The 16,411-nt window shown below is 36.3% G+C and overlaps 1 protein-coding gene across 1 annotated transcript in view; it reads right to left on the bottom strand.

Annotated features, from left to right (window-relative positions):
* The window catches only part of LOC145106960 (RING-H2 finger protein ATL29-like), a 30,565-nt gene extending 14,154 nt beyond the window's left edge, over window positions 1-16,411 (bottom strand). Inside the window, exons 1-2 of the mRNA XM_079043869.1 lie at window positions 16,205-16,411; window positions 15,911-16,000 (exon numbers count right to left, since the gene is read on the bottom strand). Coding sequence (XP_078899995.1) covers window positions 15,911-16,000; window positions 16,205-16,411 — 297 coding nt within the window. The remainder of the gene's footprint in view (window positions 1-15,910; window positions 16,001-16,204) is intronic.

The raw sequence follows: 16,411 nt of genomic DNA, 5'->3' as shown, positions 1-16,411 counted from the left end.
TGCCCGATTTTCATCAAAACAAGTGAGTGTGTAGTTACTTTCAATTTACACATAGATATGAAGTATTTACCTTAAAATACGTGTTATGTGTAAATATGTTAATTGTTTATTTGAGGTGACTGTTGAATTGATGTTTTATACAAGTTTTAAACTGTATATGTATTTTATCTACAAATATGTAGGGTAGAACATGGGTAGACAAAATAGTCGGTGGGTGTTAAAAATGATGAGAGGCCTCGGTGTCGGTGTTGTTGTTGGTGTTATCGTTGTAGTCATCTAGCGGAGTATAGATGACGATCACGGACCTTTCTAGACAGTCCAGTGGTACACTAGCAAGTTCGCAACTTGTAAGTGTTGATGAACTAAATGTTCATTGGTGTACTCCAATCCCCCTCATGGTTGCCTTTAGGACATGTATGGCTGAGGAGTCCCCTTAGCAGTAGTGTCAAACCCGATGATATTCCTTAGGTTAAGTCCCTTGTGTTAGGTGTTTAGGGACATAAAGTGAGGACAACGGGAATGAGTAATCAGGGTTATTGTTGATTGGTGAACTTAATATGTTATTATTATTGTGGGTTGAAAACCCTATATGCTCACCAGGCTCCCAAGCCTGACCCACTCAGCTTTTTATGATTACAGGTAGTGGACCCCGAGCATAGTCGGAGGACGATGAGAGATTTTTGATTATAGGTCAGTAGTTGTAAATAACCGTAGTAAGGCTTATAATGTCTTGTTTATGCTTTTGATCTGTATCGGAACATGACATCCCGAGGTTTTGATATATATATGGAAAATATATACTTTCTTAAAGAAGGGTTTTGATAAACATTATCATGTTTTATATTGGGGACCTATTCCGCAATATCTTTTGAAAAGATTTCTCTGATTTTATTTTAAAAAAACATAAATTAAATCGGTCTTTTCTGGCCGAGAAATTAGGGGATGTCACAAATTGGATGAACATTTCTGTGAATCCAGACTCAAACCAGGGAAATGCAAAAGTTTTTTAAAATGGTTTTTAAAATGATTTTCAAAAGTAACCAAGGAAGGATGCATTGTGTACGATCAGCCAGAGCAAGAAAGTATACCCCATGTTACATACACTATTATTTGATATTATGTTTATGATAGAACAACGTGCTAGTAGTAGGCTAGGGATCTATAGGAATTACAAGATAGAATTGCCTGATATATGATGCACGGTAGCCTAAGGATATTACCTATATGGAATTGACATTATTACTGTAGTTGCATAGTGTATGCATCATAATTGTACATAACTAAGATTTTTTAGCCTGAGAATATTTCGTTTGGCCTTATTTCCTGTTCCTTGTCTGGTTGTGGGCTTAGGGTAGAATCAAGTATTCGACTGTCTGTAAGATCCAGTGTTATGTATGACTAGCATACACGAGTGCTGCAAGGTTGGTGGGAGTTTCATGGATGGGTTTGTGCATGAGCAGTCGACTAGTTGAGGAATGTCTAGATATTCTCTAGGGAGTGAAGATAGTGTTGGATTAATGTCTAAGTCCATAACTATATTTGGTATGTACTTGACCCGACCCGGCATGGTCCATTTGGGTTGCACTTCACCGGCACAATTTATATGGATAGTCTTTTGAGAATAGTATATTTATGATTTATATTAATATATTATAAGTTCTAATATATTAATATGGAATCATATTATTTAATTAGTATTGATCAAGAATTAATTTAGAATTAATTAAGTGATCAAAAAGAACTAATTAAATATGGACTCTTATATATATGGAATGGGCCAAGTGTGTGAAAATAAGAGTGGGCCGATTTTAGTGTGCATACATATTCTCTTAAGTTCTTCCAAGGTGTTTTGGTGATTTGTGATTCCATTTGAGGCTTCCACACTATTGGGGCTAAGCTCTTAAAGCTTGAAGACATTAAGCTACATCAAAAGGTATGTCATCTAACTAGAACTTTGTAGTATAGGTGCTTCATAATATGCTAGTTAGGATGAAACCTTGGAATAGTTAATATTTGCATGTATAATAGAGAAAACATAGATCCAAGGTTTATAGGGTTGCATGTACACCATAGGAGTGTTAGAATGCTCAAAACCCAACAGTGGTATCAGAGCCATCGGTTGTTTTCTGTTATATTGATGCAAATATTTTATTTTCAAGTTGAAAAAAAAAGGAAAAAAAAAACATGACGTTTTTCAAATTTTAAGATAATTACTTGTTTTGTGAAAAACGAATTATTTGTAAAATTTGAATCATTTGTTATATGAGTTGAATTAGGTCAAATTTTGTAAAAGATAAAATGATATGAATATTTTATTAGTTTTAAAAGTTTGATCTAAATGTTTTAAGGAGTTACATATTTTGTCATAAAATTTTGGAGCTCAAAAGTTTTTTTTAAAGTTGTAATCTTAAGGATTTTTGAAACTTCCATAAGTTATGGATATGAAAGTTTTTTTTTTTTAAAAAAAAAAATTTGATTCAAAGTTTTTATGGAGTTACAAAATTTGGTGTTAATGTTTTAAAGAATTCCATAACTTGTTCTTAAGTTATGGAACATGGAAAGTTTCATCATAAAACACCATTAATTCCATAAGTTATGGAATCCAAAGGTTTTCAAGAATTACAAAACTTGCCCTCAAGTTTTGAAATTTGAGAAAAGTTTTTTATGAAAAAAAGAATTGAATTCTAAAACTCTTGGGTTCATAACTTAAACAATTAATTAAATGGTTTTAATTTTGAGTTTAATAATTGGAATTATGATGTTTTGTTGAATAGTTCAAATTAACTCTTATGGACTTTATTAATAGTTAATTAAAGCGTTTAATTAAAAGAGTATTATTAAATCCATAAATATATGGTTTGAGTTTAATTAAATTAAAAGTCTAGTTTAATTAATAGATTAAACCACCAAGTATTTTAAATGTCTAAAATACACCCTTATACTATTATAATATTAAAAGTTTAATATATTATATGTATAAGAGCAAGTCGTCTTACCATTAGTAGGTCTCATTCACGAAGCCGGTCTATAAGGGGGGTATAAGGTTACTACCTATAAAATGGCAGTTTAATGGGTGTCCACTCTCACTCACCGCTTCCTTGACCGGTGGAGGGTCGTTAGCCGAACAGGTAGGACAAGGACTATAATTCTCCCTTCATTATAAGTATAATGATAAATACTAAGTAACTAAACACTTATAAATTCCCAATCTTAGTTACTTAGGAAAATGTGAATAAGGTGCTAATCCATGAAATTACACTTTGCACTTTGTTTAAGCTGTTAGTGGAGCGTGTGTTGTTAACCGGCACACTAACCTGGACCTAACAAGGTAGGCAAAGGGTAACTTAATGTTTATCATAGTATCGTTGGAGCGTGTGTGGTTAACCGGCACATCGATTGAGGGGTAAATATTAAGGGTACCAAGTATATTTGCATGGTTACTTCACACCTTGTTTTGTGATCCTCGGCATCCCAGTCACAAAACCTGAAGGGCACACTCGAGATTGAAACATGCCATTGAAAAGTTCAATGAATCTCAAAAGAATCTATGAGTTTCAAAACCAATTAAAACCTAATAATACATTTCGTTTATCTTGGTGGAAATTGGTGAATCGTCATTCACCTACCTTCAAATATTTTATAGCTCGGATTACGGCATCCCTCTTCCAAGTTATAAAATAGTTTGTTGGGTCCTAGCCTTAATATATCATATTGGGTGTTATATTAAGGACTTAAATCAACTTTACGTGAATTTCTCCCATTGTTGATGTCTGGTTTAGACAACAATGATCTTCCCAAACCAAGCTTTCCTAATGAATATGACTTCCCGAGTTTGGCTCATGGAAGTCATACTTCTCTTCCTCCACCTCCTCCAATTATTCTCCCTAACCCACAAGTTCAAGGTCACTCAAGCCCTAATGGCAAGCAAGGTCTATGTGTGATCACATCTTAGAGATGAAGTCACATATTTACAAGCCGGGAGAGTTGGGTGTCAAAGTCTTGAAAAAGTTGGATGTTCAATCACTTTCTAAGTCACATAGTGAGTTCCTTTGGGACTACTATGAAACAGACTATGACATGAACCTTAATGATCATATCTATTTGCTTGGTGCTGCTGAATCAGCAATGATTTGGAACGATAGTAAAGCAAATTTGATTAGAAGATCAACTTCCCAAAAACTTTATGGACAGTGATATGGTGACACTGGAAATCCAGAAAAAGCATTCTCTTCCCAATGGAAAGGGATTGGCCATAGTTAACCCGGTTGACCAAATGGTAAAGAGAAAGGCTAAGTCTGAGATAGTCCCATTACCAAAGGGTCCATATGTTTATTTTGCCAAAGGAAGGGGCGTTGATTGCAAAGCTGCCAAATTTACCTAAGGATGTTAAAGTCAATAAGTTTGACTCTACATCAGGTAGAGCCCATTATCTAACTCTGTTAAGTTCTATTCTGAGATCCTCATTACATGATGTGACTGGGTCACATGTTGATGTTTTAAGAATCAAAGAATAGAGAGAAATCTTAAAGGAAGTATATGCTGATTCAGATCGCGAAGGTGGATTTCGATCGCATCAGAATTTTGAGCAGTTGCTTAAGAAGCTATGATATATTGCTAAGGAATAGATAACAACAATTTTCCATGTGGATTGTAAGGATAAGTTTTTCCGCAAAGTTTTAAAATAAAAGAACATTGTTTAATTTTATTTATTTGAAGTATCCTTACAATGGCATTTGTGGAAAATTGTTGCTTATATGATTCCACTGACAGCAATATTGGAAAATGGATTTGATTCTTTCATTTGTGGTAGTGTCTAAATTTACCAAATCAGGAAAGTTCCTCATCACCCAAGTTTCAATTGGACCGAAACTTGGAATCATGCAAGTTGAATAGTATGATGAATGAGAACTTTCAAGCATTGGAAAATCAAGACTAATTACTTGTTCACATGGATGTGTGAGTCAAGTGAAGGACTAAAGGGATCGAGTACACATTCTTGTGCACTGGTCATGTCCACCACAAAGCTCGTTAAGACTATTTGATTTACTAAAGTTTAGTAAATGTGGTTATACTTACAAGTTTAAGTATAATTCTGAAACATTGGAAAAGTCTGAATGTATGGCAGAACGAATGGGAAGAATCAAATTAGGCAGAAAGATAAAAGTTTCTCAAATCTAAAAAGATGGGAGAGTACTTTAGTATCATGTTTGTGATCATCTTAATGATTTAGAAATCATATCACAATTAGTCCTCTAAAGGTCATCTTAGTGCATTCTCATGACTAAGAAGAGGAGTCATGAATTGTTGAAATGGTTAGATCAGGAAGATGAGTCATACTTCGTTCCAAAACAATTCTTAGAGTCATACTCCAAGATTGTAACTTGAGTGACATATCTTAAAGAAAGGTTTAAAACACTTGTCAAATGTAAGAGTAAAAGTGTCCTACTCTTGTACATTTGAAATTGGTAAGTTGTGATGTTTTGGATAAAACAAAGACCAACTAAGGCCAATTGTGTGAAGTGTTTGTCTTGATAAAGAATCCGCACTATCTCTTGAATATTTGGCAAGATAGTCTTATAAGTTCAGTCCATATGAGTTTGGATTTGTCATTATCCTTGTCTTGTGACTATGGTTTTGACGATTCACATGGATAAGAACACATACACCATAAAATCTAAGGGTCATAAGGTTTCTCTCCGATTCATGAAAATGATGGTGAGGAAACACTTCCACCAAGTAGATTTGAAGCAGATGGCAAAAGGTCTAAACAATTGAGACTATGATTACGGCATCCCTTTTCATAGTTCTAAAATTGTTTAGACACACATGCATGCTATCAAAGGAAAGGTGTATGATTTTGATAAAGTTTTATCAAAGCATCTCGTATCAGAAATCTGAACTTTGGTAAGAAAGTCAATAAAGTATTGATTTCTAGAAGTCCAACTGATTTCTGAGTACATGTCAAAGCTAGTGGGAGCATAAGTGTTATGCTAATAATCATCATGTTAGTGGGAGCATGATAATTATTGTTAGTGTTGCAAGTTAGCAATGTTAATTATAGAAAACAAAAGTTTCAATTCGTGAGGCTGCAGGGATTGAAAAAGTTGTTTTGCTATAATTAAGGGAGATGATATACTTCATTTCAGTTCTAAAGGCTTAGATTGAGACCTTAATCATCTTTAGTCAAGAATATATATATGAATTTCATGTTGGATTGATTCAACTTAAGGAAATTCTATATATTGCGTTCTCAAAATTCGATTATGATTACGACATCACTCTTCATAGTCAAATTTTGAAAACATGGCAAATAAAAATATTGTAGCAAAAGACTAGTCTAGAATCATGTCTTTATGTGAGACATCATGAATCGTGTACCATTTGCTTTGGGTACAGGATCGATTGCATGTGCTATAATATTTGTCATTTCTAAATTTTTCCAAATGCCCAGAGGCATTAAGAAGGGAAAAGGTCTAGAATTGGATATGACTAAAATGATTAAGCAATTGTCGAGGACAATCTGAGGTTTACCAAAGATTGGTAGCTCAGGGACAGTTGGAAGTATAGTGCTAATTTTGGAAGGACCATATTCACATATTCTGAAAAGAGGCATCTCTTATTCAGAAGTGATAGTCAAAATGAGAATATGGAGTTGTCTCCATAGGTGGAAGTTATCTGTGTAAGATTAGAAAACTTAATGCAAGTAGCATGTCCAAAGCAATGTACTTTGAATATGAGACTTAGTTTCCATGGAGTTGATCTCCATTGGAATACCTTATAATGACTGTTGACAAGTCTTTGTGACTTTGTACATATTCATTACAGGAGGGTCAGTGCATACAAGTTTAAAATCTAAACAGATTTCGATAAATGATAGGAATTTGAAATTCTCACATTTTTCGATATGGATTTGAGAGTGTGAAATCAGAATCATTGAAATTATGTTCAATTGGTTTATTTCACAAAGTAAGGATCATAGACAAACATAGAGTGCATACTTGGTGTATGGCAAAGCTATTGTTTAAGAAAAACATAGTGTACATGCTTGGAGCATGGGACAACTAGTGTTTTTAATTCAAGTATAAAGTTGATAAAACCGAAACAATGAATAATGAGTAATCAGTATGGTGATAAATAAAAGTGTTTATTTATATTCATAGGGTTTGATACCATATTTGATTCATTTATTCTTGTGTTTCACTTTGCATGTTTTGACTTCCAGAATAACTAAGTCGCTCTTCCTGAATGATTAAGTTATTCAAACCATCCACAGTCGGTCATATGTTGGAAGTAGATATGAATCAAGACTGTCATGGGTTGGTTTGTAGAGGTCCAAGTTGGTGGACAAAGTGGTGCTACAACACTCATGAGTGCTCATAAGTTCTGAGTATTGGATTCAACCCGCGCTCATTTGAATCACTTCATGGATTTTATCACGAGTGATCATGAGACGATAATATCTTATATTCTTCAAACCTAGAGATATGAGTTGTTACTATGAGTTGGTTATACATTGATTGCACGAAAACGCATTTGGTAACTCGATGTTATAAAACGTGCCTTTGTGTATGATTCAACAAGTAGTAGAACAAGCCATATGAGTCGAAGTTTATCCATTCCTTTTACCTTCGGGATAAAAGCGATATCTGTGGGCCCCTCGATGATTTAGCAATGACACATGTGAGTGCTTGGCCAAGCCAGGACTGATTTGATTTGTTCAATCAGTCAGTCATCATAAATCGAAAATCGGGAAACAACAAATGGACAGAGAGAATGATTATAATCCATGTCTCAGTCCATATGATATCTAGAATGGAGGAATATATGATCTCTTATCTAATGGACAAGTCATTGACAAGGTCAGAGTTCGACAGCGGCTTTAAGAGCTACGATTTCCAGTTAGGTTTTGAAGTCATACTCAATAATAGTTTTAGACTTATCCAAGTGGGAGACTGTTGGATTAATGTCTAAGTCCATAACTATATTTGGTATGTACTTGACCCGACCCGACATAGTCCATTTGGGTTGCACTTCACCGGCACAATTTATATGGATAGTCTTTTGAGAATAGTATATTTATGATTTATATTAATATATTATAAGTTCTAATATATTAATATGGAATCATATTATTTAATTAGTATTGATCAAGAATTAATTTAGAATTAATTAAGTGATCAAAAAGAACTAATTAAATATGGACTCTTATATATATGGAATGGGCCAAGTTCATTTAGGTTGGGCTAAGCTTTCATGGATGGTCCATGGAGCTTTTAACCCATGGATCCTATGTAAATGAAAGGTCATGGGTATTAGGGTTTACATGGATGTAACCCTAATCCTCCATAATATATAAAGGGGTCCTTGGCTCACAAAACTGGCACAAGTGTGTGAAAATAAGAGTGGGCCGATTTTAGTGTGCATACATATTCTCTCAAGTTCTTCCAAGGTGTTTTGGTGATTTGTGATTCCATTTGAGGCTTCCACACTATTGGGGCTAAGCTCTTAAAGCTTGAAGACATCAAGCTACATCAAAAGGTATGTCATCTAACTAGAACTTTGTAGTATAGGTGCTTCATAATATGCTAGCTAGGATGAAACCTTGGAATAGTTAATATTTGCATGTATAATAGAGAAAACATAGATCCAAGGTTTATAGGGTTGCATGTACACCATAGGAGTGTTAGAATGCTCAAATCCCAACTGAACTACCATGCAAATTCGAAATTAACATGTAATAAGGGTTAGAAACATTACCTTGATTGTTATGTAGCAATAACAATCACAATCCTTCTTGATCTTGACTTCTGAAAGCTTAGTGCCCTAAGTGTTGCACCTCTAATGGAGTCACAAACACCACTAGCAACTAGGAAGAACAAAGGAGAGAGGAGAGAGGCACAAAATTCGTCCAAGGTACTCTTGGTAGGGTTAAGGACGAATTTGGGTGGCCATAAGGGTTCCTTTTATAGTTAGGCTTCTAGGGTTATCAACTAGGAAACCCTAATCCAGTTGCTTAGTTCTTAAGCAGCCCAAGGATCCTTCCAGAAGGACCCTTTGGACGACTTCTATATGGACTCCCATATAGAATTCGTCCATTGCTTCCTTATGGATCCTAAGCCCAACTTTGTAACTATCTTATAATTACAGTATCAGTACCCTTTATTTAATTAATCTCTTTTGACCACAAAATTAATTCTAAATAAATTCTTGATCAATATTAATTAAACAATATGATTTCTTTTTTAATATATTATTCACATAATATATTAATAAATCATAATTAATCCTGTTTCTCCTTAATTCATCCTATCAGTTGCTATGGTGAAGGCAACCCAAAAGGACCATGCTCATAATCGGGTCAAGTGCAATGCTACTTAACTGCGAAAGGGGATAAGCTGACGCGAAAAATTTTGAAAGATAAGAATTCAAACGGGCGCATGAAAAGTTGAACGAACAACTATATCTACGCCGCATGACGTACGGGTGTGACACATAACAATTGTCACATCGCGCTTTTTCAGGCGACGTTTCAGTAACTGATGCACTCTCTCTCCGGATTTCACTCACAAATCAAATCGTATATAAGGATTTTGACGTCTCTATCTCTTATTACCACTTTCAAAATTCTCTAAACGATTTCCGGCGATCAAAATCTCTCCACTGTTCATCTTCTTCATCGAGCTTCTACCATGGCGGGTTCATCTGAAAACCTCTCTGTTCAAGACCAGATGGTTCACTCTTCACTCTTGGAAATCAAACAACACCAAAACCTTGTGATTGATCTGAATCCATGTAAGTATGAAGCTTTTATGCTTCCGATCGTCGAGTGCCTCAAATACTCTCCACTGACGATCGCTCTCACCCAACTGGAGAATGTTCCTATGTCGATTCTCTCCAAAGCTTACACGACTGATAACTACGTCAAGGATGAACAAAAGATTTACTTCGACATCCATAACCGTACCACCTCCATTACCAACCCCGTTTCTGCACTCTTTTAGGGCTTCCACAGACAGACGATATGATCAACTCGGAAACCATCTCTAATGCTGCTCTCTTGGAGATGTTCTATCAGATGGGATACAAAGAGACCCTCACTGCAGTGTCTAAGTTCAGGAAACCTAACCTTCCTCCTACGTGGAATGCTCTTTTCACCATCCTGTTCAAGGCCTTTTCTGAACGGGTTACTGGCAATGACTGTGCAAGTAAGATGTTCATGGGATTGATGTATGGTCTCTATACTGGGTCAAAACATTGATTACGGTTTCATTCTTTGGGCTCAAGTCATCCAGAGCACACATCAACCAATTCAGTCTGTCAGAATAGAAGTGAAAGAAGGTATTTATGCTCGTCGTGTCCTTTATATGGACATCAGAGGCCAGGGAGCCATTCCATTGACTCGTACTGATGAGAATTTTACTCCATGGGAAATGGAACAAAAAGCTGCTGAATTGGCCTATTTCTTGCGTCTCCCACAACCCCGTTTTCACGGTTTAGGCTGCTCCCATTTCGCTCGCCGCTACTATGGGAATCGCTTTTGCTTTCTTTTCCTCTGGCTACTAAGATGTTTCAGTTCGCCAGGTTGTCTCGTGCCTGCCCATGGATTAATTAGAAAAAGTGAGTCACCGGTTCAGGTACAAGATACTATCATTACCGCCTGGACAATTAGACATCCAACCCGTAATCGCAACGACCCAATTGCAAGAGCGGAGCTCAAATCGACCATAGATCAATTCCTTTTTTGGGGAGTGTCTCGAATACATCCCTAATTCCGAGCTTCATGTTACTCCTACCAAGAAACATGTCAGGTACAGGGCATCGCCCCTGGCAACAAACATGATGTTGTTATCTCTGTATGTTCTTATATGCTTTTACATGGTATCAGAGCCTAGAGGTGCTCCGATTGTTCATCTCCGTTCATCAATCTTTTTTGAACTATCATCTAACTTTTGAGGTACAGTTCGGTTCTTCAATTTATTTGTTCTTTCTTTCTTACGATCCTTGTATATATGTATTGCTTGAGTCGGTTTAGTGTTTTCTTCATAAAGCTCTGGACTCTTGACGGTGACTGTACGGATCTAGGATTCGTTATGTCGATTTAGGGTTTCTCTATATGTAAAACTCTAAATCTGACTTTGTGATATTTTTTCTTTTGAGATCTCGGTTACTGTAATTTTTTTGTGTGCTTGTATATCTGTTGATTCCTTTGTTGTGGTGTCTGAAGCGTCACTATTGTTCTTTGATCGGTTAATCTCAGAAATGTTTTGAAATAACTCTGCTAGAGGAAGGATTTCATCACCGAATTAACTCTAGTGGGGAACGAAACTAAGAGATCCAATCCTTCTTATGCTTGTCTATTCCTCAAGTGTGTCCTTAGGACCTTTTGTGAGTGATTTCTTATTCCCTTCTTCTTCTTCTTTTTAGCTATGGATATGTGAGATCATGGTTGTCTTGAGTACACCAGTTATTTGTGATATTTTGCTTATCTTCTTAATTGTTTGTGTTTTTTACTCTGTGATTGTCTGTCCTTGGCCCCCACATACTATGGTGACCATCTGGATGATATAGTTGTTACATTTGTCTGTGTTTTTCTTTGCTTGGATAATTGTTTTTTGTGTGTTCGTAAATGACGGGTCCTGCTGATGGATCTGGTGGTAGTGGTTCTAAAAATAAGATTGAAACATCCAAAAACCAAGTCCAAAAATTCCATTTTAAAACTTAATATAAAACCAAAAATCATCCATAGTCATAAAGAAAATCATGTATCAGGTGTCTCAAAACATAATATAAAAAACTATATCAGAGTCAAATGGGAAAATATCAAAGTATAAAACATCCCAGGCCAAAATGTGGTGTGTGCCATGCGATCATCCTGAGCCCTTCCCTTTGCTAGAAGAAGTACCTGAAACCAAAACTGAAAACTGTAAGCACGAAGCTTAGTGCGTTCCCTAAACTACCACATACCATACAAGATCATGCAACTAGGAGATACGGGCCCCTCCCACACTGCGGGAGATACGGGCCCCGCCCACACTCCGCTACTTGGATATACGGGCCCCGCGCACACTCCGCTGCTATGAGATACGGGTCCCGCTCACACTCAACTACTGTGAGATACGGGCCCCCGCCCACACTCAGCTACTAACATGCATAAAAGTATCACACGGACAACAAGTATATCTACAACTAATAATCAATACTAAACTCATACTCAGATACTCCTGTGAGATACGGGCCCCGCCCACACTCAACGACTAGCATATATACAACATATACGGGCCGTCCTTGGTGCCGTAGACCCGTCCTACTAGAAGAAACTCACCTCGCAAAGCTGACTGCTGAAAACTCGAGTGAGGAATCCCTGTTGGCTGCTCCCACGACCCCCTGACTATCACTATATAATAACACTTAGTCAGAAATCTATAAATCTTGCTTAGGGTAAAATGACCATTTTACCCCTGGTCAAAGCCAACACCCTGGTCAAAGTCAACCTTCTGGGTTGACCCAAATCGCCGAGTCAACATATCGACTCGTCGAGTTCTATAACTCAGAAACCCTAGAATCGTGACTCAACTCACCGAGTCGCCCTATGACTCGCCGAGTTCCCTGGCTACTCAACATTGCGACTGTACGAACTAACTCGTCGAGCCATCCTCAAACTCGACGAGTTCTAGCATATTCAGAACGGGACAAAATGATCCAACTCGTCGAGTTCCTTTCCAACTCGATGCGCTCGATGAACATCACGGGAATCTTCGACCGGACTCGCCGAGTTCCCTTATGAACTAGCCGAGTTCCCTTATGAACTCGTCGATTCCCTTGCAGATCTAATCCAAAAAGCCATTTTCTCAAATCCAGAGTTCCAAATTACAGATCCTAACTTTTCCCAAGACCCAAATCGATAAAGTTGTTGGCTTGATGGCTTTGCACACCTCAAATGGACCCAAACTTAAGTTATAACAATCTACTTTCATGAACATGGTCATTACTTGGACCAAAACGGGTTCAAGACCTCTTTTATGACTCAAGAGGCCAAAATCACACAGGAGAGGAAATGCTTGGCATACAATCCATGGAGGGTTTCTTATTCTTCTCAAAGGGGGCAAAAAGACCCAAAAATCGAAACTAGGATAGATCTAAGCTATGGTTCATGAAGTTAGGAGATTTTTACGTCAAAAGGTTGCCAAAGATGGTTGAAATCCCGGATCTTGATCTTCTCCACCAGCTCAATAGCTCCAAGCTCTTCCAACACCTTTTTATATTACAAAATCACACCAAAACTTCAAGAATCTCTCGAGAAAGAAGATCACAACGAATTAGGGTTTTTGGAGGACAGGGAGGCTGGTAAGGGAGGCCCAAAAGTGGGTTAAGTGGATTAAATAGGGTGCAAAACCCCGAGAATAGGGTTTCCTCCTGGCAGCCCTACTTGCCGAGTCAAGCTCTCGACTCGTCGAGTAGGTCATTTAAACCCCGCGACCAAACAGGCATCTACTCGACGAGTTAGGGCTACCAACTCGTCGTATAGCTCTTACAAATATGGATAAATAAATGAATTAAATGCGTACCAGGAACGGGGCGTTACAAAGATTATTAATTTTGATGATCCTTTGTATATACACTCGTCTGATAATACTGTCACCACTATTGTTACTATTAAATCGACCGGAATTGAGATTTTTTGTGTTTGGCGTAATTCTATGATTAGGAGCCCTAAGGCTCGCAACAAACTAGGGTTTTTCAATGGGTCTTTTGTAAACGATAGTAGTGATGAAACTATATCCTCTAAATGGGAGTGTGCTAATATTGTTTGTTCCTGGATACTTGGTTCTATGTCTAAGTCAATATATTTTGGTCATTCTTACTCTGAATCTGTTGTATATATTTGGAATGAATTATATAAAACTTATAATAAGGTTGACGGATCTGTTGTCTTCAACATTCATCAACGTATAAATTCATTAAGTCAAGATGGTTCTCCTCTGTCAGAATACTTTAATAAACTTGAATCGTTGTGGAAGGAATTTGATGGTCTTACTAATCTTTCTGAATGTACGTGTGAAGATGCAACTAAATTCAATGATCACTCAAAACTCATGAAACTGATGTAGTTCTTGAGTGGTATTGATGCTTATTTTAATCAAGTAAAAAGTCATATTCTCTTAATGAATCCTTTACCTAATGTAAACATTGTTTTCTCTACTATTTCAACAGAAGAGCCTCATCAAAAAACGGGGCTCTTATCTCTTCTACTTCCACTTCAAAAATTCAATCCTCTGCTTTTAATAGTAGATTTAATGATAATAAGAGAAATCAAAACTTAATCAAAATCGAGGGAGGAATTAGAATTTACAATGCAAGAATTATGGTCTTAAAGGACATTTAATTGAAAAATGCTACAAGTTAATTGGGTATCCTAAAGATTTTAAACCTAAGAGTGAATATAATTGTCAAAACAATCAGAACAAGTCATTTCCTGTGAACTCTTCTTTCGTGTCTAATAACTCTTCTAGTAGTTCTTTAAATGTGTCTAGTAAGTCAATCGGATCTGGTGATTCTCATTTCCTTACCACTGAGCAGTACAACAAGTTTCTTCATCTTACTAATCATAAATTCATGACTAAAGATGTTGTCAGGTTTTTATTAAAAAATAGCCTAACTATAGAGAAACATTCGACGTAATTAGCAACAAAAGCATTTTTAGATTTGAATAAACTAAAACCATTTTACCCACCAAGGATCATTTTGCAAAGCTTAGGAAGATTAAAATAACCATAGAAAGGAAGAAGTTTACAACCTTTGAAGACTATGGTTCATTTTGGCAATTATTAAGTTGATGAAGATGACATTAAACTCCAAAGAAGAAGCTCACTATAATGTATCCACCAAGCAATGAAATATCACCAAAGATGCTAGTCTTCACTTGTAAATATGTTTTCCTTAAGATAAGAGTTCATACCAAATGAACCTTAAAGAGAACCAAAATATAACACCTTTAATCTTGCACCAAATTACAAGAAGAATGAAGGGAGAGAGAGAGGATAAAACCACAAAAATGGCAGCCTATTTTAGAGGAAATGATGATAAAAAAACTCACTAGTTTTTGGTTAGTTAGTCTCCTTTATATACCAACATAAGAGAACTAAGGTACCATACTTTCAATTAGTCAAAGCAAGGACCAAAAGGACAAGCATGGGAGAAAATACACAAGACAAAAAGCAAGCATTTTCTTGCCTTCTTCAACCTATGGTTTTCTTGACAAAAAGTTAAGACATTGAGTGTCTTTTACACAAGCCTAACTAGCTAGTTGGTATGCAACTTAATTGGTTACTCAAAGTGGCCAAAATGGTGTACACAACATTGATAATCATACCATATTGTTATAAAATATGATCAAATAAGAAGATATGAGAGTGAAGAGTACTTTTATTCCAATACTTGTGATGAAATCATCAAGTTTCTAATACATACGGCTCACTATTTATACTATCAAAATAAGATGAAATGTGAGTTATAATATGAATGCACATTATGATGGTGCATTATTACATTCATAAAACACATTGAAATGGTTGTTACTAATGCTAAATAATGATGGGGAGTTATGGGAGAAATGCAGAAGCCAATGATCATTCACAAACTAATATTTCATAACACACCCCAACGAATGACGATTGTATCATGCCTCGTTAAAACCTTAATAGGTAAAACCTCATGGGAAAAAACCATTTATTAAGGAAAAAGAGTACATGATTAATAATAGATATTTGGAACAATTGCCTCGTTAAAAACCTTACTAAGAAAACCCAATGGGAAAAACATAGCTAAGGAAAAGAGTACAATATGTTTCCAACTCCCCCTGATCATCACATCACTTGATTTCCTTAAAGCGTCGCATTCCAATGTTTCGTACCATGTTTTCAAATTTGGATGTAGGAAGCGCTTTAGTGAACAAATCTGCCAAGTTGTTACTTGATTGAATTTTCTGGATGTTGATGCCACGCTGTTTTTGAAGATCATGAGTAAAAAAAAAGTTTGCTGATATATGTTTGGTTCTGTCTACTTTGATAAACCCTTCCTTAAATTGGGCTATACAAGCCACATTATCTTCATATAGTATGGTTGGAACGTCCCTGTTAGAAGTTAGACCACAATTCTCACGAATGTGATGAGTTAAATTTCTTAACCAAATACATTCACGGCTTGCCTCATGAATTGCTATAATCTCTGCATGGTTAGAAGAAGAAGAAACAAAAGTTTGTTTAACAGAACGCCAATAAATTGCGGCACCTCCACAAGTGAATAAATAGCCTGTTTGGGATCGAGCTTTGTGTGGATCAGACAAATATCCAGCATCTGCATAACCAATTAACTCCGCATTTGATGAATTTGAATAATATAAGCCCATATCCAT

The sequence above is a fragment of the Lactuca virosa genome, chromosome 4 (genome assembly GCF_052849685.1).
Source record: "Lactuca virosa cultivar CGN04683 chromosome 4, Lactuca_virosa_CGN04683_v6, whole genome shotgun sequence".
In the NCBI taxonomy this organism is placed as follows: Eukaryota; Viridiplantae; Streptophyta; class Magnoliopsida; order Asterales; family Asteraceae; genus Lactuca; species Lactuca virosa.
The sequence above is the reverse complement of the archived record's forward strand: the minus strand, read 5'-3'. Positions and strand labels throughout refer to the sequence as shown.